Source organism: Ambystoma mexicanum, chromosome 9, assembly GCF_040938575.1.
Source record: "Ambystoma mexicanum isolate Mex_15411 chromosome 9, UKY_AmexF1_1, whole genome shotgun sequence".
Lineage (NCBI taxonomy): Eukaryota > Metazoa > Chordata > Amphibia > Caudata > Ambystomatidae > Ambystoma > Ambystoma mexicanum.
Genome location: NC_090931.1, coordinates 432227051 through 432254070, shown reverse-complemented (window position 1 = coordinate 432254070; position 27020 = coordinate 432227051). Strand labels below are relative to the sequence as shown.

At 44.5% G+C, this 27020-nt stretch overlaps 1 protein-coding gene across 1 annotated transcript in view; it reads right to left on the bottom strand.

Annotated features, from left to right (window-relative positions):
* Positions 1–27020, bottom strand: part of UNC45B (unc-45 myosin chaperone B) — a 157364-nt gene that overhangs the window by 68673 nt on the left and 61671 nt on the right. The window contains exons 4-6 of the mRNA XM_069614899.1: positions 26243–26418; positions 22107–22196; positions 2651–2818 (exon numbers count right to left, since the gene is read on the bottom strand). Coding sequence (XP_069471000.1) covers positions 2651–2818; positions 22107–22196; positions 26243–26418 — 434 coding nt within the window. The remainder of the gene's footprint in view (positions 1–2650; positions 2819–22106; positions 22197–26242; positions 26419–27020) is intronic.

Genomic DNA, 27020 nt, shown 5'->3' with positions numbered 1-27020 from the left:
ACACATTGACCTGGATATGCTATCCCCAGGTCCTTGAGAGCAGCGATATCCCCAGGCCAAGTAACCAGCCCAGCCTGGGAGTCTCAGAATTCAATTCAAAAACATGACTCCCAGAATCCACGTTTTGATCAGGGGGAAAACCTAGACTGGATCTGGGTTGGCAGGAGAAGACAGTAGAACAACCCTATGCAGATTCCTATGGTCAAGAAGGAACTCAAAGAGCCTCTCCCTAAACCGGGATGGCTTTAGCACAGAAAGTCTAAACTACCCCCAAAGAGGTCCTTCATGGGAAACTGTACCATTCTCTCAGGTAATGCTCAGTGTGGCAAAAGGAAGTACAACTCCTCTAGGCAGTTCAGCCAACGGGGAGCTTCCAACCAAGTCACAGGTAGGAGACAGGTTTCTTCAGCCTCCCCATTCCTCAAGGGGAAGCATCACAGGAATAAGCTACTTCAAAGAACTAATCAAAACAAGCCTCCGGAAGCAGACCTAAAGACAGAACAGCAATTGCCACCCATCCAGTGGAGGGAGAATTCCGGTCTACAATCCAAAATGGCAGCTGTCCTATTCAAAGACCTCCTCCAGGGGGGCAGATCTATACAGTCCCACTGACACTGTGCATACTCAAACCCATGACATTACTGCTACTGTCTATCTGGCTGCGCCCATTTAAGTCAAGTCCTATATCAGAGCCAGCTCCCACAGCAGCAGTAGAAAGGAATTTTGGAGCTGTGGTGTGGGAGTCTGGAGACAAAAAGGTAGAATTAGAGGAGGTTGGTGGTGAGAAGAGAAGGTGCTGGAGCCAGAGGTAGGAGGCTGGAGAGAGGTTGTCAGAGAACAGGATGAAGGGGGCTGGGAAGAGGTGACCAGACCTAGGTGATAAAAAGGAAAGAGGTAGTGGAGAGTAAGGAGGTGGTGGAGGGTAAGGAGGTAGTGCAGAGGAATTGCAGGGATGAGGTTGGCGAGAGAGAGGGTCCAAGAGATTGGGGAGTAAGAGATCCCACAGGTTTTGGAGAGAGACACCCCAGGGGCTGGTGAGAGAGAGAGCCCCCAGAGGCTTAGGAGAGATATATCAGATAAATTGAAACAGCAAATATAACATTTATACATTTTGCCTGTTTACATAAATGTTCAGCAATCAAGATCGATCTCGTGCCTCAATTATTGATATATATATAGTTTCAAATTTCTTTTCCTTTTAAAGTCATAGAAAGGACAGCTAAAAAGAAAATGTTGTAAAGTTTCTTCCACTGTCAAACAAAAGGGGCCCCGTGGAGCGAATCCATTGTCCCACTTCGCCCTGACCTTTGCAAGAGGTAAATTGCCCAGGTACATTTTGGTATATGAAGAATGTTTCTCAGGGTCGTCTATCAAGGTTAGATACACCTCTAGCATATATGTGTCTTTGCACATGAGGTATTCATAACCCAGCGCCAGATTTCGACATGTCATAATATACTCACTCCAGAGGTGGGTATTCAGAGAAATTACTTTATCTACTTCCCTAATAGACTCTGGGCAATCACAAAGTACCGCCAGCCCAATTTTTATAAGCAAGCGTCTTTACGTGGCTAAACCACTTCAGCGAACACACATTATTATGTAGCAACAGATCCTTCAAAGCATCACCAAATTTCGTATGACCAGCACCCAACCATATGCACACCCATAACATTAACGGTTTGATAGCACTCAAATCATGGATGCATAACAAACCCAATTCCATATGGATACGTATATTAGGGGAACTGCCTAAAGCCATAACAACCTTTTTTCTCTCATGAACTTAATTTTGGAGACATTTACCTCCAACCTTCTTGCATCACAGAAGCTTACAAAATTGTCATCTTGCTTCTTTAATCCCATCGGGGTTCGAGAGATGGGTATGGTGTCGTCAGCAAAAAATAAGATCCCAACTTTGTCTCCAGCTAGGACAGGGTCATCCAATACTTCCATTGAAAAAACCCTTCAGGGTGAGGGTGCAGCCTTGTTTTACTCCCTTTTTCACCCAAAATATATTAGTGGTTTCGCCTCCTAAACCCCATTTCAATCTTGCTGAAGAATCAGCATGGAGTCCGATAATCCCTTTCAACAGATCCATCGGAACCCCTTTTAAGCAAGAAGTGCCTCCCATATTGCCGATCTTGGAATACTGTCAAAGGCAGCCTTTAGATTAACAACTAGTAAATAAAGGCTGCCTTTGTTCAAATCCACAGATTTAACAGCTTCATCTTAATGTTGGCACCTGGTCGACTGTACTCAGCTTCCTTACAAAGCCCACTTGGAGGTGACTGGGTGCTTCATGTTCCTCCACCCAACATTCCAATTAGGAACAAAGAATTTTGCCAAGAATGTTACCAGTTACACACAGGAGGGAGATGGGCCTATAATTATTAGGATTTCTACAGTCTCCCTTTTTATAAATTAGGGCGGTTTCAGCTAAGTTCCAAATCAGGGGTTTCAAACCTGAGCACAACATTGTATTTAACATTTTATGCAGTTAAGGCACCCACATCTCTTGGTTGTTCTTCAAGAGGTCAGCTTGTATGTGGTCTGGGCCAATGCCTTCCTAGAGCCTTGGCTTCCCACTGACACTGCTATTTTGGATAAACTCAGCACAATTGGGGGAATATAATGGTGACTTCCTTACCCGTGCCTGGTGGCCGGTGCACATGCCCGACAGGGTTCTCACTGCAGCCAGAATCAGCTCAGGATCTTTGGTGTCCACCAGCTGCAAGAGCAGATTTACCCCATTGTTCTGGAAAATGCGCTCAGCTCCGGCGTCTTCCCTGCCCAGTACGATTAGGTTGTTGGCAGCCTGTGAACAGAGAGGAAAAGTAACTCAGAGCACCAGAGGTTCTATGCCAGTGAGACATCTCATCTTACATCAGATAAGTAGAGGACACACTCATAATTCAAGGGCAAGACCTCTTAAAATGTCACAACAAAAACACCTGGTGTTAAGTTATTGGATATCCCACTGCCAGATACAATTAAACTGCACCCTTCAGGCCCCCAGATTACTTCTGAAAAAAAGAAGACTTACAAAGAGCCATATTCTGATATGCCACAATCACACCAGTACAAGACAATTACACTGAATAATTATGTGATGAAGAACACAGTCACATATTGCACTCCTTTGAAAAAAGGTCTGTATTGCACAAAATACTATTCCAAAAGAATGACATATAGAACTCCTCTGATAGAAGTCACAGTGACACAAAGCATTCATCTGAAATGCACAATTCACCAACCACTTAACTGATAAGCAACACAATTGGAGCAGTCTTTTGGAAAAAGATACAATCAAACAGAACGCAACTACAATATACCAAAAGATGGTAGAGTCATCCTTTGAAAAAAGATGCTGTTACACTGAGAACTCCTCAAATACTATTAATTATTATTATTATGGTATTTATTGAGCACGAACCTAGCTTTGAAAAACAACAGAGCGCTTTACAGAGGTATACAACAGTACAGATACATAACGCAACGCTTTTCAGAGATATCAGCAGAACAGATAAACAGCGGGGGTGGGATACAGAGGAGAGCTACAGCGTTACCGGGTGGCGGGGAGGAGAGGGGCGGGAGCGTCTAGCGAGTCAGGTTGCGTGAGGGGAGATGTGATGGCCTAGATGCTGAGGCGGAGAGATTCCTTGAAGAGGTAGGTCTTGAGTTCTTTTCTGAATTGTAGGAGCGTTAGGGCGAGTCTGATCCTGATGGGAAGAAGGTTCCATAGTCTTGGGGCGTAGGCAGCGAAGGCTTGTTTTCTGGTCCTTTCTTCTTGCATCAGCAGATTTCAAGTCTGCACGTGTCCTGGTGTCTGGTGGTGCGCTGTGTACCAGAGATGCTGAGTTTCTCCGCAAGGTAGCTGGGTGACTTGCGGGTAACTGCCTTATAGGTGATGCAGCAAGACTTGAAGGTGATTTGTGCATGCAGTGGGAGCCAGTGAAGGTTGATGTGGGCTGGGGTGATGTGGTCGTATCTGCGTAGATCCTTGATGAGGCATGCTGCTGCGTTTTGGACACTTCTCAGGGGAACAAGGAAGGTCGACCAGAGGCCTCCGAGGAGTGCATTCCCCCCATCCTGGTGGAATAGGACCAGTGCTTGAACGCTGAATCTAAAGCTGTCCAGAGGGAGGAAGGGCTTGACTTTTTGCAGGAGGGTGAGCTGATAGCACGCTGTCTGAGTTTTCTTAGCTGTCTGTGTTTTGAAGGAGAGGTGTTTGTCGATGTGCAAATACTATGCGCAATCAGACAGAGCACGCCTATTGGACAATACAGAAACATACAGCACACTTTTCTGATAGAAGGCACAGTCACACTTCAACAACACCAAAAGTCAACATTATAAACAACACTCATCTGACACAAAACACAATCAGAGAATGCATGCCTCAAATAAAAGACAATCACATGCATCACTCTGGATGAAAATACATTTACAAATCACTCTGCTATCAGAAGATAAAATGGAAATAAGGCCTCTGACAAGCATGGTATGTCATTAGGATGTGTACAGCACACTACTGCCATATGCATGGTCTCTAAGCACTCTAGTGGCTCTGAAGAAAGAGTGGATGGGGCTTAATTAGTCGGGATGACGGGGGAAAATGTAAGATCGCTAGATTGCTTTGCTCTTGTGTTGATGCATGCAGACTGGAAGTACCCCGAGCCCGGCGTCCATGATATTTGCTTGGTGTTTTGTGTTAGGGCATTGTTGAGTTTGTGTCCAGAATGAAGACCTTGTGTGCCCATAGTGCTAGGGTAAATTGGCTTAGGTTTGTGGTATGTAAAATGGTTTAAGGGGCGTAATGTTCTGTTGTCTGCCATCTGGTAAGTAGAGTTAAGACACAATCACTCATTGAACTCCACTGATAGAAGAAATGATCACAACACATTTAACTCACACAGACACTCTCGCTCTTGCTCTCTATCTCTCATGCACCCCCTTTTCCTATTGCTCTCTCTTCTTACAGCAGTCATTGGGCAAAAAGAAGTGTTTCTTTGTAGAGCCCGATAGCACATCCCTTTCCCTATATTTAAGAGCACATTCACCCCACAATGAGAATTACACAGCAATGACAGCCTCAATCTGACTCTGCTATTGGTTCCACCCAGTTGACAGGTGTATGAACCATCTCAGATCACAGCGTAGATTCTGAGCGAGTGGGATAATAGACTGGCTAAAGAAATCAAAACTTTGGGGGTATACTTAGACTCCACCCTCTCTCTCAAAAAGCAAGTGAATGCCACTGCTTCTACAGCTTGTGTGAACATTACTGTGCATTGCTTGCAGCAGAAACATCAGAATGGCCGCCGGAAAGCATGCTTCTCGCTACAAATCACCAGAAAGTGCGCAGTAAAAATCTGAAAAATAGGCCGCCATCCACTTTTGCCTATATCAGCAGTAACACAGGAGACCACTGCCAAAAACCATCACTTGGCTACCCACAGAGCAAAATCATTGCAAGAGAAACACAGAGCTGTTTTAAAAATCCGTTTTTATTGGTTGTCAAAATTGCAAATATCATGGCTCACAAACCACCCAAAAAGATCCAACCTCCTTGTGGGGTGTTGAACATCATTCTACTCCAAGAATCCACATAAATACAATGTCCACAGAAGTACACTTATCAGAGGAAAATCCACATTGAAGATTGCTTGCTGAAATAATTCTGTCAAAAATGGGTGTAGTACCGTTACTCACCTCTGTCAGAAGCCGGCGATTTAAAACCTATCATGTGTAAAGTTGAACACTGAACTCAAACTATGCCAAAGAAGAGATTTCCATCAAAATGCCATATAAGAGTGCCACACATTGATTTTCATGTTGAAAAAGGACTGGAAGTAAAGATGGGTTTGCTTATTTTAAATGTATAAGTGTATTTTTTTCACAAGAAACTATGTTACAATTGACGAGAAGGTAACCTGATCCAGTTAAAACTTCCAAGAGGACTTCTTCCCCTGAGAAACTCACACCAGGTTCCTTCCCACCAAAAGGAGAGCATTTCGCATTGGCATGTTAATCAGAAGGGGAGAAGATTTCCTCGGCTGCCCTTACCAAGAAACAATGGGTTCCTTGGACTGAATAGGAATGCTAATTCGGGTGTGAATGACCACAACTGCTCTGGCAGGAAGGCAAGCCATTTGACCCTCTGACTCAGCCCAGCTTTGGTGGTGGCCCAGACTGAAAATGTGGATTGAAGTGGAAGTAAATGTATGTTTTATAAAAATGCTTATAGCAAAGTGTACTGAACTGACAAAAATCGGAAACTTAGAGATTGTTAAAACGAAAAATGTGCTCACAGTTTAAGACTAAGCTGGAATCTGTGCGATGTTCTGAGACTGAACCCCGGAAATTATTCATATTGTAGCCATGGTGTTTATGTTAGGAACATGAAAAATTACCCTAATGTGCCCAGATGGGATGTGCATACATGTATAAAAATTGGTACAGAACTAACATTGAGAAACACACCAAAAGCCTGAAAAAGTTGTCATTTATGAACCATAGCTCGTACGAAAATGAGAGTTGGACAGAAATGTACCTTCGGCAATCTGTCATTTAATTATGTATTATGAACAACTTGTGTATCTTGGAAATATGTTTTTTGGGAAAAATAGAGTTTCTATGTAAAAGCAAAGTGGAGGGATTTCTTTTGGATCATAAACGCAGTGTCACTCTGACACATGATGACACACAGTTCCTTTCTCAAATCAGGGGACAGGAAATCCTCTGACCTATCAGATCCTTAGAGGGTTGGGCATAGATAATTAGCCTCCCCACCCACTTTGGAAATGGATAAATAGGGACTGTTGAGGACCCAGACACACACTTTCCACTCATCAACTGATTCCTTGGCAAAGCACCCTGCAGGAAGATCCAGGCTCCAGACTCTAGAACCAGAATCCAGACTCTAGAACTTTGAAGCAGAAAGGCCCAATCCAAAAGCAGGCCTTCAGAATTTTTTGAAACCTGATTCTAACCCCTAAACTTGCAAGGGGCACCACAAAATCCAAAAGCCTGGCTGAGCTGTTTTGCTATTCTAGCTAAGAACCCTGTGCTAGAATCAAGATCCAGATCCGTCCAGCAGAGCTGTAACCCAGAACCAACCCGTCAGATCCAGTCCAAGAGGCCGCACAGACCAGAGTGCCGTGCTGAGAGCAGAACCCAGTGGCTGAGACCTGTCCGGTGGCAAGCGAAACCCAGCCAAACCCTTGACCAGATCTGGGACGGGCCCATCCCATTCTAAAGCCATAGGAGTGAGTATTTAGTCTAGAACTGTCCATAGTCATCTCTTAGTTTAAAGTAATCCTATTCAATCCATTTCAACCTGTCCAGAACTGCATTATAGAATCTTGTGTCCATCCTGAATTCTTCTCATTATATAGCCTGTGATATTTGTAGCGATAATCATCTGTGCGCTGATATTTTTGAAGAAAGTCAAGTGTCCTGGCGCACAACAATCAGACTGGAAGGCGCCCTGTTCTGGTGGTTGTCCTGTTGGGTATCTTGTACTTTCATAACCCCTTAGTATAAGTCCATATTGGTTCCGAATCTTTAAAGCGCAATCTTTCATTTTGAAATCTTGACTCTGTTTCTGAAAAATCAACCTTCACAAAAACCTCTGTAACTTCGGAACCGTACGTCCTAGAAACAAAAATTAAATGTCATTTTGAGGCTAACATTCTCAGCTTTCAAACAAACCCACCAGGACATTCCAATTCCTTATAGTTCTACCGTAATTGCATTTGGCTCAATTTCACCCCATGTAAAAATAGCTATTTCTTGCTTTCAACTTCTGAATTTCGTTTCTATCTGCTAATCATTCTATAAGCTAGTGTTGACCTGAATCAATCATGTTTCCCATTCATTGCAAATCACAGTTAAAAGCGATTGACCTGTTTTAAAATCATACCTGTTCTCTCTAAGTTTGCTGGGGGAATTGGGATTGAACTGCATTGAACTGCATTGTTGATTGTTATTCCTGATCCTGTGTGCCCTCATCCCATCTCTTCATATTGCATAGTGGGGGGGGGGTGAGTAGTCCCAGAGGAAAGAGTGATCATATTGTCTTTTGATTGAAGTCATATCAAGTTTTATTTCTGTGTTGCATTCTTTCCTATTATTGCATTTTCTTGAATAATACAAAGTATTCTCTGAAATATTATTTTTCCTATTCCTACTCCTAACTGATTAAAGAGATTGTTGATATTGTAATATTACCCATTGCTGATCATTGTTCATATTCATAAGTGTGATATTCAGATATTATTCATGTTCATAAAAGTGTAATCTATATATTGTTCAATTCTTCAAATAAATCTTTTAATTTGCAAAACAAACCTATTTCTTGGTTCAGTGAGACCGGGGGAATTCAAAGAGAGGGGCGTTATATAAGGGTACATCATCCAGAATTAAAAGACCTTTGACATAAAAATATATAAATAAGAGTTTCCATTGGGCATCCCATACTAGGCATTGACTTAGTTGGAGTGCTGGGTTGAAATCACTTACAGATTGGGGGCTCGTGGCCGGGATTTCTGGATTAGATCTACCACTTGTGCAGCTTAATACAGTGTGCTAACTGACAGGATACATAAATCCTGTTGGGCTACTACGCTGTGTTACACTGTAACAGCACCCCTCAAAAGAGAACGCTCTAAGGAAACGGTCTGTTTTGCAAAATAAAATAAGAAACTTCTGTAAGTCAGGAAGGAAATCAATTTCCAGAATGGCGACATTGGTAGACATCAAGATAGCTAGAGAGCACCTTTTACATAAGTTATTTGTGAGAGGTGAGTGAACTGAGCAGGACCAGAATGTGTGGTTGCAGCCAATCACACAACAGATCACTACAACAGGGTCAGACATATGGAGAGACCAGGGTCCCTTACATGTGGCCCTGAGCGAACTATAAATGGCCTCTAAGGCTAAGGATGAGCACAACAAGATTGCCAGGATAGCGGCATATCTATATTTGTCTATTGGAGCCATACATGATCAATATTCTGAAGGCCAAGATCTGGAAAGTAGGCAACTGGTGGCATTAGAAAAGGCCCAATCTGATCTGGACTCTTCTGAGCAGGAGTCAGAAAATGAAAGCAGGAAGTACCTAGTTAAAATCAAAGAGGATATGGATATCCTGCAGCAGGAGAAGGCAGACCAGGAAACCAGAATTCTGGCCTTGCAGAAGGAGTACCAAGAAGGTTTGGACTCCCTACTGCAGAGCCAGAAAAAGCTGGAGCAACAACTGGATTTCAACAGGGCATGCACAGAGCAGGTAGTCACCCTGTAAAGCCACCTAGATAGAGAGAAGGCAGAGAGCAATAAATTGATTTTGAAAGACCTGGATACCCAGGCAGAGTTTGGTGAAGAGCGCCAGAAAGCTGGTGCCCTTCAAAGGCAGAGGGACGACCTGGCGGCACAGAGGCAGGCTCTTACTCAGGAAAGGGACACCTTAGGCCAGGAAGTCTGCCACTTAAAAGGGAAACTGGAAGAAAATCACCTGGCCCTCCAGGGACTGGGTGACCTCCAAAAAGAGCATCAAAACCTGTTCGGGCACACCAGGAGGGTGGAAGATGCTCTGGCAAGAAAGAAGCAGGCCAGTATGGACAGGACTCAGGAGGTAACCCTCATGCAGCAAAGACTGGCCCAGTCCTCAAAGACAAACCAGGGAGCACAGAGAGAAAATGAGGCTCTCTGTGAGAACAATGATAGGCTCCTCAGACAGATAGCCATGCAAGAGAGACTGATAGAGCCTAGTAAGGCCTTGATTGAGGAACAGAAAGCTCAGGTTCTTGCATGGCAACAGGGAGCAGGGGCTGATAGAGATGAGGTTCGCATTGGGAAAGGGAAACACCTGAGCATAACCTCAGGAACCCTAGTACCAGAGGCCTTCATCTCTCCCAGTCCCTGGACTCTGCCACCCCCATGTCCCCTGGCGCACATGAGCCCAGGGCCACGGGGATGGCAGATAACTATACAGTCAGAAGTATGGGACTCATAGGCCAGTACCTCCCAGGCATGGATGGGCGGGCATCTGGGTATGGGCACCCAAGTACTGTGAAATTTAGTGGGGAACTCCAGGAGAGTAGGCCCACTAAGGGCATCCTGAAAACCTCTGCCCAGTTAGGACAGTGGGGGGGGGGGTACACATCAAATCCTGGGAGCAAGGAGGAATCAGAAGACTCCTCTGAGCGCCCCAGGACACAGGAGACTAGGTCCCCACATTCTGCCAGCCATTCCCAGGCTCGCAGAATCCCGGAGAACCTGGAAGACCAGACGGGCACCTCTGGGAGCAGTGCCTCTGAGTCAGAGGATGAATGGACCAGGGTTACCCGAACCAAGAAGGCCAATAAGGCGAAAAGGGCCTTGCTTAAGGACCCCTTAAAACAAATCAAGGCAATAAGGAGCGTCATCACGCCTTATCATAAGAACTCTAAGTATTCTGTTTGGGAACACTTAGAGCTCTTTGAGCAAATGATGGAGACTTTCCATTTGAAGGACAGCAGTAGCTGCATTCAGTATGTGAAATGGACATTCTCCCCAGAGTACTCCAGCTTCTTTGCGGGGCTGGAGGACCAAAATCATTCAAGATGGTCCACATATAGGGCAGCCATCCTAAAGCATTTTTCTGTTCACAGAAATCCCCAAGAGGCTTGCAAGGCAGCCTACAATTTACAATGTGGGGAGGATCAAGCTCCACAATAATTTGTGCAGGAGTTGAAGCGTGCCTTTGCGCAGACTACCAGAAGGGTGCGCACGGACAGTAAAGAATTTGTTAATACTTTTTTTCCATGCTTTACCAAAATACATCATGACCCAGCTAGTGAGAGATTTTCATGAGAAAAGATCACTAGACTGGGTCATTGAACAGGCCACCCGGATCTATGAGGTGCAAAAGGCCATAGAAAACAAAAATAATGCTAAAAGCCCTAAACCAACCAGCACCCCTGCTGCTGCTAAGGTGGCAGAGGTAAAGGTTGCCCCCATTTTGGATTTGGAGATGGGGGGCCTAAAAACTTGCCTGCACAACAGAATAATTCCAAGCCCAGAAGGCCTTCGGGCCAGTCACAGACAGGGAGCCAAGGAGGTAGTCCCACAAATGGGATCACTCACTCCCCTGACTATGTAAGTCCCCGCTACAAGGGGAACAGACCCATCCTGGGTTATGTGTGGACTCCTCCAGCCCAAGGGGGGGATCCATCCAAGCACCTAACCCAGGGAACTTCCCTACTCACTTCCCGTAGGAGGGCAGAAATTCCCCAAATCCTGGGCAGAACATTTTCCCAGGTATCCACAAAACTTCCAACCCCAGAATAATCCATCCTTCTTTCCCCACTTTCCTGAACCCAGATGACTTAATCCAGGAGAGGGGAGGCCAAGGGTGGAGGGGTACCCAAATCTTCCCAACCCGGGGTATTACCAGAGAAGGGATAGCAACCCTTCCCAGGATCAGCCCAGGGGAGAAAACAGAACCCCGTAGCAGCCTGAGCGGGTTTCACAGTTAGAGGGCCAGGTCCAAAACATGGCACAGGATCTGGGTCGCATGCTGAGGGCTCAACAGAACCCTTAAATGGGCATGCCGGCACAGAATGCCTCAAACACTGGACCTGGTGCTCCAGAACAATGACTGGGGCAGCACCCCGACAACCCACCGGTTCCCAGGGAGGAGGCACAAGGGGAAGGGGGGTGTAAAGCCTTGGAGGAAGCTTCCTTCCCCACTTGCAAAAAGCCCTGGAAACCCAGGAACCGGAAACAAAATCTCCTGCCCCTTAAAGCCTGCCACCCAAGGAGCAGAGGGGGAGTAGGAGAAACAAAGGACCCAAACAGCCCCATTTTGTGGAGGAGGTACAGATCTTCCAATTTGAAGGTGAGGGATCCTCAGAGGATCCTGGGAAAAAGATCTTCTCCTTCAGTGATGGAGGAACTCCTCCAGAAGAAAAATGGGTCCCAAAGGATTCAAATTCAGACTGTGTAGATGTGGGAACTGAGCTAGCGCCGCCCATCATCCCATCCCAGAACCAACCACATGAAAATCCCCTGGGTCAAACCCCTCCTGGTGACTGCCTCCAAAAAGGGGTGGCGGGGTGGCCCAGAACCAGGGGAACTCGAAACTTTTCCCATCTCTAGTTGCCACCTTTTTCTTTCAAATTCCCTAGACTCCCCACAGAATTCTGCCCAAATCTCTTCTCTCTCAAGGTCCAAAACAAAAAAACTAGCCCACCAGTTGTCCAAAAATGTGCATTATCTGTGCCCCCTTGCCGAGAAGGGGGGAAGATACTATGCCCCGGTTCAAGTACAGGGGCAGGGTACAATTTTGGCCCTGGTGGACACTGGATCCCAAGCTACCCTTCTGTCCAAAAAGGCCTTTGATAAACTGAATTCAGTAAGGGGGGAGAATTATCAAATTCCTCTCACCTCTCTTCCTGGACAACTTCAGAACTTTGACGGGAAGGAAACTCCCGTCGAGGGAACTGCGGGTTTGGACATTAAAATTGGGCGACACAAGGTGAAGCACCCGGTCATAGTTGTGACTCCAGAGTGCACCCCTTGTTTATTAGGGAATGACCTCCTGCGAAGGTTGTCACCCCTAATAGATTGTGTAAACAAGGTCCTCTGGACCCAGACTAGCCGACGGATAAAATTAAAACAGAGTGTCAACCATGTTAGTTTAAACGGCACATGCCACATGGTTGAACAAAAACCTGACCAAGTAGAATTTCACTTCCAGAATAACCAAATTCCAGACGTGACAGTAATAGCAGTAGGACAACAGACTGGTGATGGGGGGTCCTCTCTATTTCTGAAAATTAACCTTCCTTCCAGTCTAAGGTGGCATTCCACACTGGAAGGAAACAATCTGAAATTTTTTACAAATCCACAATCAGAGATTCCCACTCCTATAGTCCAGAAAGATGTGAAATCAGCTCACAGCCTGGCTGATATTCAGCAAATTAGAGAGCAGTTGTTCATCCCTGTTCAGTTAAATGAAGGGAAGGACTCTGTTCTCGCCCGAGTGTGTGTGAACAACGCTAAGAGCTTCATCAGCGAAGCCATGTTCCGCTAACTCCCAAAGGATCCAGCCATTCCCAAATTTAGACTGATAGACAAATGGGAAATGGATCTGGAAGCACCCAATTCCAAACATCTCCTGCCAAGCAGGTGTATGCTCAAAATCTCCATAGGCAACAAGAGCATAGTCCATAATTGTTGGGTCATGCGAGACGTCACTGCCGCCTTTTACTTAGGCAGTGATATTCTCAATCGCTTTGCCATTAGTTTGGACCTAATAAACTTCAAAGCTTGGTCCCGATTAGCGGATAATCCCATGGGCTTTGATGATCCAGAGAAAGCATTTAGGTCAGCTCAACTGCTGCCTTATGCAGTTGAAATTCAGATTGGAGAGGAAGTCACGACCCAGAAAGGACCCGACAATTCTCCCTGGAAGTGAAAGTTAAAAGAGGACAGAAATTGAAAAACCCTGATGCCTATATTCATCTAAATGCTTCTCTCCAACAGCAAGGGTTGGGGGTAAACCCAACACCACTAGCCAATATAGAACATGACACCATTCCAATAGAGGTGGATAACAGCGACTTAAAGAGTATCACTCTAGCCGCAGGCACCATTATTGGAATGGCAGTTGATGACTGACATTTTTCTATTGATTTAGGAAACAAACTGTTAGGACCAATCCCAAGGACTGTTTTGACAGTGACAGTGATGACAACACAACACCAGACAGGATCTTTACCTGGCATGGGAGGAACCTTCTGGTGTACACTCCCTGCCCTTATGGTAAGGAAGATGTGATTTTCCAGGTCCTGATTTTCCAGAGCTGCCTTTCCCACCTTAAGCCACCAGTCCAAATCAGCACTTTGACCAGGGACTTCTCCACCCAGCTGGAGGAGGCCGCTGAGATAGCGAAACCAGAAGTCTTTCTAGGCTTCAGGCATATGGTTGAAGAGAGAGTCGACCTAGCTGATGGCTGTGAGACTCTGGAGCAGAAGCAAAAGTTGAAACATGTTTTCTTGGATTTTCAAGATCTCTTTGCGGTGGACTCATATGACTGACATCCACACAACAAGAATTCCCATGGACCCTGGCATGACTCCAGTGTTTGTGAAGCAATATCGCCTGCCTCTCACATCAATGGAGTCCCTTACTGAAATAATTAAGAACCTTGAGTCCTGTGGGATAATCCGTCCGGTCCACAGCACCTTCAATAATCCGGTGCTGGGGATATTGAAGCCAAACCTCTAGTGGAGACTCTGCGCCGACCTTAGGGAGCTCAACAAATAGGTCCATACTTCCGGATGGCCTCTTCCCTACATTGACCAAGGGCTGGCCCATATCCAGGGGTCACAGGTATTCACTGCAATAGACCTGACCAATGGATACTGGACTGTACCTGTCAGTAGGGAGGACCAATACAAGCTGGCTTTTACCTTTGGGGGCCAGCAGTACACGTGGACCCGGACTCCCTTCGGATACATCAACTCCGGCAATGAGTTCAACATTTTTCTACGTAAGGCCATGCGCGACCTAGGTGAAAGGGGTAACCTGGTTTATGTAGATGATGTTCACATCAAAAGCTCAACTGTCGATGAACACATAGCCGAGATCCTTTATGTTCTGACACAGTTGAGGGCTGCCGGAGCAAAACTTTCCTTTCAGAAGGCACAGTGGTGTAGAACCCGTGTAAATTTCTTGGGGCATGAGATTACTCCTCAGGGTCTCTGTCCCCAGGAAAAGAAAGTGGAAGCACTCCAAAAATTGAAAGACCCCACAACTCTGCGGGAACTAAGGAGCCTCCTTGGACTGACTAATTACAGCAGGAAGTTCATTGAGGGCTATGCAGAGATCACCAGACCCCCGATTCATCTTTTGAAGGGGGGGTCAAGTGGGAATGGGGTCCAGAACAAGCCGAGGCAGTAAGACAACTCAAAAGAAGCCTCTCACAAGCGCCTTGCCTAGCTTACCCTGTCAGAAACAAGGAGTTCTTCTTGGAGACAGGGTTCTCTAATACATGCTTGACTGCAGTATTATACCAAAAGCATGACAAGGTCAATAAAGTAATCCCCTATGCGAGCAAAACTATATCCTCTGTGGAGGAAAAATTCAACGATTGTGAGAAGGCACTCTTGGCAACGGTGTGGGCATTGAAGAATTACCGCCCGTTTATCCAGGGGGAATACGTCACAGTGGAGACTCCACACCAGCCTCTGCAATATCTCCAAAGTGACAGAATCTGGGCCGGAAATGTGAGTAATTCCCGAATTACTTCCGGGATTTTGTCAATGCAAGGCTTTCCTGTGGAGGTCAGATATGGCCAAAACAAGAAGAGTCCCCTCGGGCAAGGTCTGGCTGACTTGCATGATTGTGCCAGAGAAAACTGTCTCGAGGACGAGAGTCTAAAAATTAAGGACAACATGGAGGCATACATCAATTCCCCACACAAAGTCTTTGAAGAAGACAGGTGTGAGGGAATGCCCACTGTCTATGTGTGTGTAAGCTCTTACCATGTTGACAACAACGGGGAAAAAGAACTTGTGGCTGGCGTAGGGAATGCATGGGTGAATGAGATCCCAGAACCCTCCGCTGGGTACAAGATTGGTCCCCGAAGTAGTCAAGTGGCAGAGTTGATGGCTGTGCATCAAGCCATCCTCACTGCTGTTCAACATCAACTCCACGAACTGGTCATAATCACAGATTCAGATTATGTACAGAACAAGTTCATGGAGCACCTGGTTTACTGGAAAACCAGAGGCATGTTATGTGCTAATAACAAACCCTTGAAACATGGGAAATTAATTCAAAACATTGATGATCTGGTCACCTCGAATGGGATGACCATCTACTGGAAAAAGATCAATGGTCATTCCAAAGTAGAGGGACCAGACAAAACTGGAAATGACTTAGCTGATCAGCTGGCCACAACCGGGCCATCCAAGGGGATCTAATTGAGATCGAGTCCCTGTTGGGGGAAATCCAGGTCACTGCTATCACTAGGTCCCAGACAAATGCTCACAATGATCTCTCAACTGCACAATGGAGTAAGGAGACCCCAGATGCTGATTTGATTACGGCTCAAAAAGGGGATCCAATAATTGGTAAGTTTTATCAACACATTGAGGACCCTGAGAACTTTCCCCTGACGGATACCGATTACATTGGGAAAGAGGACCTCAGAGTGTTGATGAAATGTCCAAAAATGTTCCGAATCCAAGACGGTTTGTTGTTGAGGAAATCCCTAGCTGGCCATGATCAATGGTGGTTCCTACCTCTTTCCGAAGCCTGATGTTAAGTCACGCCCATGATGCGGCCACAGCCGGTCATAGGGGGTTTCATACAACACTTGAAATCTTAAGAGAGGTTGCATACTGGCCACACATGGGGCAGGACCTCAACCAATACTTGAAGGGGTGTCTTGTGTGTGCACAATTTCAGCCAACATCCCTCACACAACGTGCGCCTCTCCACAAGGGGTGGATGACACTGCTATGGTCAGATTTGCAAGTCGACTTTATCGGGCCCGTGATTTGCTCCTCTAGGGGGAACAAGTACATGTTGACCGTGACATGCTTGTTTACTAAATGGGTGGAATGTCTCCCGGCCCCAAACTGCAAGGCAGAAATAGCAACTGCCCTGATGATCAACCACATCTTTTCTCGTTTTGGTCTACCCCAAAGGATCGAGTCAGACAGAGGTAGCCATTTCACCAGCGAAGTAATGACAAAGACGTGGGAGATACTTGGGGTCAAAAGGAAGCTACACATTGCTTACCGGATAGCCTCTAGTGGTGCAGTGAGTGATACAACAAAACCATTGTGAGCATATTAAAAACGTTTGTGGCTGATTCTGGGCCAAGTTGGGATATTCGATTACCTCTTGTCCTAATGGCCATTAGATCTATGACTGATCTGATGACTGGACGAATGATGGTGCTTCCCCAGCATCTGCTCTACAGGACCCGAGAGCAGACATTGATCAATGCCTCCACAACTCATGAGTATGTTGAAAATTTAAGAAAACACCTTCAACATGCGTTTGCCTATGCTCAGCGAAATCTAGAAAGATCAGCCGACAGCATGAAGACCCGCTATGACTTAAAGAATACCAGAAAGGAATACAATGTAGGAGACCAGGTCTACTTATACAATTTCCAAAGGAACCAGGCCAAACAACGCACATTTTTGCCTACTTGTAGGGGACTTTTTGAAATTGTAGACAAAATCTCACCAGTCGCCCACAAGATCTACATCCCCAAAGGGAGTTTGGCAGAAGGGGAAGATAAGTGGGTCCATATTAATCAGCTAAAGTGTTGCCATCCTAGGCACACTCTGCAGCAATTGGAGGAGTCTTCTGAAACCCCAGAGGGGGCCACTCCAGATCCATAAAATTCCAACTCTAAAATAGTCTCTATATAGTCTATAAAATACAATAATGCAAATGTCTCTTGATTTCTCAAAATGTATATGACCGCCCCACTACATTAATAGTGGTAGGGAAATGTCTACAAATGTGTTTTTGCTTTGTCATCCTAGGAGAGATAAACCATGGAGAAACCAAGGAGGATTACCCGGGGACCAGGAGGAAAGATCCGAGGGGCCCGGAGTTTCGCTCAATACTCACATCAGGACTGACGAGGAGAACCGAGTGATCCACCCCTGATGAAGGAAAAGATGCTGAACTTTGCCATTTGTGGAATCAGAAGAGATGAGGCTGACATCCCAGTCTTATGAGTTTCCATTGATGGACGTACAACGCCAATCACAAGAGGTGGGCTTGTGGAATGTCTCAATCCACTAGTCCAGGCCCCGCAACATTACTGTGCATTGCTTGCAGCAGAAACATCAGAATGGCAGCCGGAAAGCATGCTGCTCGCTAAAAATCACCAGAAAGTGCGCAGTAAAAATCTGAAAAATAGGCCGCCATCCACTTTTGCCTATGTCAGTGGTAACACAGGAGACCACTGCCAAAACCCATCACTTGGCTACCCACAGAGCAAAATCATTGCAAGAGAAACACAGAGCTGTTTTAAAAATCCATTTTTATTGGTTGTCAAAATTGCAAAAATCATGGCTCACAAACCACCCAAAAAGATCCAACCTCCTTGTGGGGTGTTGAACATCATTCATCATTCAAGAATCCACATAAATACAATGTCCACAGAAGTACACTTATAAGAGGAAAATCCACATTGAAGATTGCTTGCTGAAAGAAATCTGTCAAACATGGGTGTAGTACCGTTACTCACCTCTGTAAGAAGCCGGCGATTTAAAACCTATCATGGATAAAGTTGAACATTGAACTCAAACTATGCCAAAGAAGAGATTTCCATCAAAATGCCATATAAGAGTGCCACACATTGATGTTCATGTTGAAAAAGGACTGAAAGTAAAGATGGGTTTGCTTATTTTAAATTTATAAATGCATTTTTTCATGTTACAATTGACCAGAAGGTAACTTGATTCAGTTAAAACTTCCAAGAGGCCTTCTTCCCCTGAGAAACTCACACCAGGTCCCTTCCCACCAAAGGGAGAGCATTTTGCTTTGGCCATGTTAATCAGAAGGGGAGGAGATTTACTCTGCTGCCCTAACCAAGAAACAATGGCTTCCTTGGACTGAATAGGAATGCTAATTCGGGTGTGAATGACCACAACTGCTCTGGCAGGAAGGCAAGCCATGTGACCCTCTGACTCAGCCCAGCTTTAGAGGCGGCCCGGACTGAAAATGTGGACTGAAGTGGAAGTAAATATATGTTTTGCAAAAAATGCTTATAGCAAAGTGTACTGAACTGACAAAAATCTGAAACTTAGAGAATGTTAAAATGAAAAATTTGCTCACAGTTTAAGACTAAGCTGGAATCTGTGCGATGTTCTGAGACTGAACCCCGGAAATTATTCATATTTAGCATTGGTGTTTATGTTAGGAACATGAAAAATTACCGGAATGTGCCCGGATGGGATGTGCATGCATGTATAAAAATTGGTGCAGAACTAACATTGAGAAACCCACTAAAAGCACGAAAAAGTTGTAATTTATGAACCATAGCTCGTAGGAAAATGAGAGTTGGACAGAAATGTACCTTAGGCAATCGGTCATGTAATTATGTATTATGAACAACTTGTGTATCTTGGAAATATGTTTTTGGGGAAAAATAGAGTTTCTATGTAAAAGCAAAGGGGAGGGATTTCTTTTGGATCATAAACGCAGTGTCACTCTGACTCATGATGACACACAGTTCCTTTCTCAAATCAGGGGACAGGAAATCCTCTGACCTATCAGATTCTTAGAGGGTTGGGCATAGATAATCAGCCTCCCCACCCACTTTGGAAATGGATAAATAGGGACTGTTGAGGACCCAGACACACACTTTTCACTCATCAACTGATGCCTTGGCAAAGCACCCCGCAGGAAGATCCAGGCTCCAGACTCTAGAACCAGACCCAGAATCCAGACTCTAGAACTTTGAAGCAGAAAGGCCCCATCCAAAAATCTGAACCCTTTTCAGCAGGCCTTCGAATCTTTTGAAACCTGATTCTAACCCCTAAACTTCCAAGGGGCACCACAAAATCCAACAGCCTGGCTGAGCTGTTTTGCTATTCTAGCTAAGAACCCTGTGCTAGAACCAGGATCCAGATCCTTCCAGCAGAGCTGTAACCCAGAACCAACCCATCAGATCCAGTCCAAGAGGCCACACAGACCAGAGTGCCGTGCTGAGAGCAGAACCCAGTGCCTGAGACCTGTCCGGTGGCAAGCGAATCCCAGCCAAACCCTTGACCAGATCTGTGACAGGCCCATTCCATTCTAAAGCCATAGGAGTGATTATTTAGTCTAGAACTGCCCATAGTCATCTCTTAGTTTAAAGTAATCCTATTCAATCCATTTCAACCTGTCCAGAACTGCATTATAGAATCTTGTGTCCATCCTGAATTATTCTCATTGTATAGCCTGTGATATTTGTAGTGATAATTATCTGTGCGCTGATATTTTTGAAGAAAGTCAAGTGTCCTGGCGCACAACAATCAGAGTGGAAGGCACCCTGTTCTGGTGGTTGTCCCGTTGGGTATCTTGTACTTTCATAACCTCTTAGTATAAGTCCATATTGCTTCCGAATCTTTAAAGCGCAATCTTTCATTTTGAAATCTTGACTATGTTTCTGAAAAATCAACCTTCACAAAAACCTCTGTAACTTCTGAACCGTACGTCCTAGAAACGAAATGTAAATGTAATTTTGAAGCTAACATCCTCAGCTTTCAAACGAACCCGAAACAATTCCTTATAGCTTTTCCATAATCGCGTTTCCTGCACGCAGAAAAGTTGCTGCAATTTCGCATTTGGTTCATTTTCACCCCATGTGGAATTAGCTATTTCTTGCTTTCAACTTCTGAATTTCGTTTCTATCTGCTAATCATTATATAATCATTGCTAGTGTTGACCTGATCAATCCAAAGCAACTCTCACTAGTTCTGAATCTCATTTAGCAAACTAAAATCATTTTTAGCATTTTTCCCATTCATCACAAATCACAGTTAAAAGTGATTGACCTGTTTTAAAATCATACTTGTTTTCTATAGGCTTGCTGGGGGAATCGGGATTGAACTGCATTGTTGATTGTTATTCCTGATCCTGTGTGCCCTCATCCCATCTCTTCATATTGCATAGTGTGGGGGGGGGTCAGTGGTCCCAGGGTAAAGAGTGATCATATTGTCCTTTGATTGAAGTCATATCACGTTTTAGTTCTGTGTTGCATTCTTTCCTATCATTGCATTTTCTTGAACCATACAAAGTATTCTCTGATATATTATTTTTCCTATTACTTCTCCTTACTGATTAAAGAGATTGCTGATATTGTAATATTACCCATTGTTCATATTAATAAGTGTGATATTCAGATATTATTCATATTCATAAAAGTGTAATCTATATATTGTTCAATTCTTCAAATAAATCTTTTAATTTGCAAAACAAACCTATTTCTTGGTTCAGTGAGACTGGGGGAATTCAAAGAGAGGGGCGTTATATAAGGGTACATCATCCAGAATTAAAAGAACTTTGACATAAAAATATATAAATAAGGGTTTCCATTGGGCATCCCATACTAGGCATTGACTTAGTTGGAGTGCTGGGTTGAAATCACTTACAAACTGCCTACACTAACAAGCTGATTAATGCCCGCAAGTAATTCCTTTTGCCTAGTAGCCTGCATTACTTTAGCTAGGGCACTAGTGTTATCCAAAACTGACTATTGCAACACCCTCTTCCTAGGAACCTCTGAACGGAACCTCAACAAACTCCAGGTCCTTCAAAACAATGCCTTAAGATCTACATTGTTCATCCCTAGATCTACCCACATCACCACCTTCTGACAGGACTCCCACTAGCTCCCAGTACGGGATAGAATTGCCCTTCGCACACTTGTCATCACCCACAAATGCCTAACAAACTCTGCCCCTAAGTTACCTGGCAGATAAATTCAACAAACACCAACCAGCTAGACCGGCTAGATCCCTGTACTCGCATTGCCTTACCATCCCCAGATTCAACCTAAAAAGAGTTGGTGGAGCGTGCTTCCCTGTGTTAGCCGCCAAACAGTGGAATGCCGTACCCATCTGCTACAGAAAGGAACCCTCGTTCTGGATCTTTAGAGCCAATGTAATTAGCTGGCTCTTCGGTAAGAAACGCTAAAGATCCGCTATATTGCCTCAAAATACCATGCCTGTGTAATCTCTTTGTATGTCTCGCTGTAACACTAGCAGCCTGGTATTATAACTGAATCTCTTAACTTTCGACCACCATGTAACCATGGTCGGCATCTGCACTTACTGTTGTTGTAAATTCCGATATATGTCTGTAACACGCACTTAGGTTTTTGGCGCTCAGTTACCTCAGGGTTCGGTGCGCGGTACAAATAAAGAAACTAAACTAAAGTAAACTAAACTTGAGGGCTGAATCACATACTGGTTCTTCAAAGATATACTGGATCTCAACCAATTGGATTGATCCAACTTGGAACCAGAATCAAGTCAGAGGCACCTCTCTCGTGTACAGGATCTCCATTTAATTTGTGCCAACTTCTCACTCACCTTCTCTCTCTTTTCTTTGTCACTGTTTTCATCCAGCAAGATCTCGAACATCTTCTGTACTCTGGAATCGGTAGAGAACTGCACCCGCAGCTGTGGTTAAGAAGAGAAGAGGCAAGACTAGAAAATGAGTGCAAGCCCTAGTAAAAGAATGTAGCACTAGTATTTTATCACACACCACATCAATACAAAACATTTCATAGCATATAAAAGCAGGGTGAGGAAGGAGAAGCAGGTGAGGGAAAAGGACCAGGGATGGAAGGGGCAACAGCTCTAGAATCCATGCTGCCAGGTTTGGCCATAAGGCAATAGAAACAGAAAAAAGGCATTACAAGAGCTGTAGGCGAGGTACATTTCCACATGACTCCAAAAAATCCTTAATAAATAAAATGAGGAGTAGGGTATACATTGCAAAACGTTAAGTGCAGAAGAGGCATCTGGGAGCTTGGTGGTTCAATACATGATTATTACCTGGGAAGTGCAGACCTGAAAATATTTTTTTTTAGCTTTCCTTAGATCCAGCATATTGGGTACAGGTCCTATGCCCACAGGTGTGTTCCAGAGATCTGAACCACAAATTGCCAGCCTTGTGATCTTCTATCATTCCTTTGTTAGAGATCATTCTATTTCCATTCAACCATTCCTTGTATCATTTTAAAACCACATTTCTTCAGAAGGTGGGAGCAGAGGAATCACTGTGAATGGGATCATAGTTTACCACAGAATCGCTCACTTTTTAGGAGAGCATAAGGAGAGGTGTGAACTTCTGAAGGGATATTATATCATCATCAGATAACTCATGCTGGCAAAAGGAAAGCAGATCGTCCAAACTAGAGCAAATGTTAAACTTGAACTTCTGTACAGAGATTTGACCAGGCAGAATTGATCAGTGCACTCTCTGAACTTAATGCCTGAGGAAAAGACTCAACCAAGCCAAGGCAACTGTGAGGAGATTTGGCAAGAAGATGGTGAGTGACACAATTCTCAGTCTAACTGGGAATAGTAGAGAGCTTCATTAGAAATTCAAATAGAAGTAGTTCATGATTCTGCCTTTGCGAAAGCTCAGGCCAACTTGTGTGACCAATAAGACACTGTATTTATTTATTGCATATGCATAGCACACACAAACCCTCAGGCATCAGGGTGCTTGTGGCCAACCAGTTACATGTGGCCTGCTGGAGGCGGTGTGAATACATAGATACATGAATGTACATGTTCAGATACATAGAGATACATATAGGATGAAAAAAAGGGGAAGGCGAGGCTTGCACCCCAGTTCCCAGTCAATTATACTTGTTGCAAGAAGTAACTGGGTTAAATCCCAAAAATGAACAAGTATTAACAGGGTTGAATCCCATCTGCTGCAGTTCAGTTGCTCTGTTGTTCTTCTCCTCCAAGCGCTTTCTTGTCACAATCATCAGGGAGGCTGTATTTCTTTACAGGTGTTACTAATTAGTTACTCTTTCAGTCTCAAAGGATTCTGGTAGCTGTAGTGATAAAATGTTTGCAATTCTGGTGACCAGGAACCAACACCCCTCCAAGAGCACAAATCTTTCCCAAAATTGGGGGAGGGGAGGGGAGAAAACCATAATTATGGCTCTCTGAAGTGGGGCACACTAACACTGGTGCTGCTGCCTCTGGAGCCCGGGACTACCATAGCATTATGTAAAAAAAGGGGAAGGCGAGGTGTGCACTCCAGTTCCCAGTCAATTATACCTGTTGCAAGAAGTAACTGGGTTAAATCCCCAAAATGAACAAGTATTAACAGGGTTGAATCTCATCTGCTGCAGTTCAGTTGCTCTGTTGCTCTGTTATTCTTCTCCTTCAAGCGCTTTCTTGTCACAAACAATCATCAGGGAGACTGCATTTCTTTACAGGTGTTACTAATTAGGTACTCTTTCAGTCTCAAAGGATTCTGGTAGCTGTAGTGATAACATTTTTACAATTCTGGTGACCAGGAACCAACACCCCTCCAAGAGCACAAATCTTTCCCAGAGGTTTCATGCTACATATCAATAAGCAGACACAGATTTTGATATCTGGCTTTAACGCCTGTTTACGTGTGGCCTGGATGACTTGTACTTGTCTTATGTACATATACAGCAAGTAAGACGTGACACTACTGCCCAGAAATATACCTGGCCCAAAGCGTTGTCAAGCAGGTACCCACCAGACCCAGCAGAATGGCCTATGCCAACAGGATCTCTGTTCCTAAAACTAGGAGAGTGCGAGCAGGAGGATCTAGCTTTCCAGTACTGGCAGCGACACATTGGAGAGCCCTCCCTCCCCAAGCCAGAAAGGTTGAATCTCACCTTGCTTTTAGGAAAGCAATCAAAACCCTGCTGGTCACCTAAGCTCCTCACCCTATGAATGTGGCTGTTTCTCATATCAGCCTACTGCTGTACAGTACACTAGAACTATATCATGCTCACTGTAACCAAGAGCTAAATCATGTTCCTTTACTAAGATCTCCCCATGCAACCAAGGCAACATTGTTTTCATGCTCATTATAACCAAGAGCCAAGTATACCTACGTAACTAAAACAAATATGTGCAAACAAGATAATCTCTGCAACAGAGCATCGATGCCTGTGGGCTGTTAGTGCGCTTTACAAATAAAATAAAATAAACAATTCTCAACAACTTGCTCAGTGCCAAAATCAAACTAAGAGATTTAGACATACACCTGACTATGTTTTCTAGAGGTGGTAAATGGTCCTTCCATTTGTGTAAAGGCTTATTCAGAGAGCACTGTTGAGGGAACTCGCTGTACTGGGGCTGAATGCAGTCTGCAAATGTGCTGAACTTTCATTATATGAGGGGATTTCCCAGTAATGTGAAAAAAGCCCCCTGAAGGTGCACTCTGTTCATCGCGCCTTGAAACACTTGTCTATAGGCGCATTATAAATGCCATATCATATCATATCATATCATATCATTATAGTTCAGTGATTTCGGGAGCATCCTTTGATCTAGCATTACATTTGCAACACAAAATGCTTATCCTGTAATAAGGGGCCCTTTCTCCAGTTGGGAAGAGGGTTTGGGGTGCTTTAGGATGCAGTCTTATGTCTTGCACAGAGGACCTTCCTTGTAATGGGAAGTTCTCCTTCCAGGTGAGGGTTCTGGAATGCTTCTGTAAGTCTCTGGGTCTGGCATTGAGGGTATTCATTGTAGTGAGGGGCTCTCCCTGCAGATGGGCGATATGGATTGATTGTGTAAGAGTCTTAGGGTTTTGCATTGAGGGTCTCCTTGTAATGATGTTTTCCATACAGAAGAGGTTATGGATTGATTCTGGAAGTGTCTTTGGGTCATGCACTGACGGCCATCTTTGTAATGAGAGCTTTTCCCCCTAGATGGGACAATGGATTGTTTCTGGAAGTGTCTTTGGGTCTTGAACGGATGGCCCTCCATGTAATGAGGGGTTCTCTCTCCAGATGGGAGTGATTCTGGAAGTGTTGTTGCGTCGTGTATAGGGATTTCTTTATATTAGGGGCTTCTTCCTACAGATGATGAGTCTATGAAGTGCTTTGGAAGAGTCTTTGGATCTTGCAGAGATGCCTCCCATGAAATGGGGGGCTCCAACAGGTGGGGGTGCTATTGAGAGATTTGGGAGATTCTTTGGGTCTTGCTTGTAACAAGTGGTTCTTCCTGCAGGGAGCCATAGAGTGCTTGTAAGGGGTTTAAGGTTGAACATTGCATTCCCTTCACACTGGGTTTCACTTTTAATGGGACATTCTGCTGCCAGATGCAGACATCTTCAGGTGTTGTTTGGGTCTTACAAAGAGGATCCCTCTTATGGCAAATGGTTCCTTGTTCTGATGCAGGTGCTGTTAATCACTTTTGGAAGAGTTTTTGGGTCTTCCACAGAGGGCCTTCCATTCAAGAAAAGGTTTCTACTCCCAATGGGAGGGAGTACAGTGAAGTGTTTTTGGAATGGTCTTTTGTCTTGCATACAGGATCACTCTTGGGATTAAGGGTTCCAGAGCCCAATACAGGATACAATGAGTGATTTTGCCATTCAGTTTCTCATACCACTATTGGGCTTCCGCACAAAAATAACATTGGCTCGGTTTCCCCAGAGCAGTATCTCAAACAGAAGGAATCCCTGCTGATGGTTGTTTTGGAATGGTACCTACCTTTTCTTGGATGTGAGCACCCAGCCGGCGCAGCGTCTCTTGGAAGGTTTTGTTTTTAGGTTCAATGGTGGCACACCTCTGGACATCCTTGAACGCCTGATCAAGTTTCCCCAATTTCTCCAGTGCTTGGCAGCGTCTGAAGAGAGCCTTGACATCGGAGGCATCCACATCAAGAGCTAGAAAAGGATAAAGTCATGTCAGTGTGATACGTCAATCTCATGAAGTCACATCTCAACCCTGCCAACCCATCGCATGGACAGTATATTCCTTCTCTAGTAACATACAACTTGATTAGCAGTGCCAAGTACACCAAGGGTGCCAATTGCCCTGTTTACCTTTAGTGCCAACAATCTATTTGGTTTCCAGTTGTATCTTTGATTTCATAGTGCTGTTATTTTACAATGTATAGCCCAGGCTTGCATTCTGTTTTCTTTTCACCACTCATGTTGGGAGATTGTTCCATGCATTCCCTGCCTTTACTCCTTATCCTCCTCCATATAGACTTACACCTGTGACTTCTAGTCTCTTAAGCAATGATTGGTTCTTCTTCGATGTCTCAACTATACTGGATTTCGACATCTTACCTGTGTCTCTCCTTTCCTTCCCTTAATGCTTGCTTGCTTGCAGTTGTAAACAGTTCCGCAGGAGAGTGTGGTCTAAACTATGAACAATTGTTGAGTTGCTTCTTTGGATTGTTTTCAATATAAAAAGAATTACAGCGCTGCTCATGAGCCCCTACCAGTGAGATGTATTGTTATATCAAACCTAGGGAAGGGCC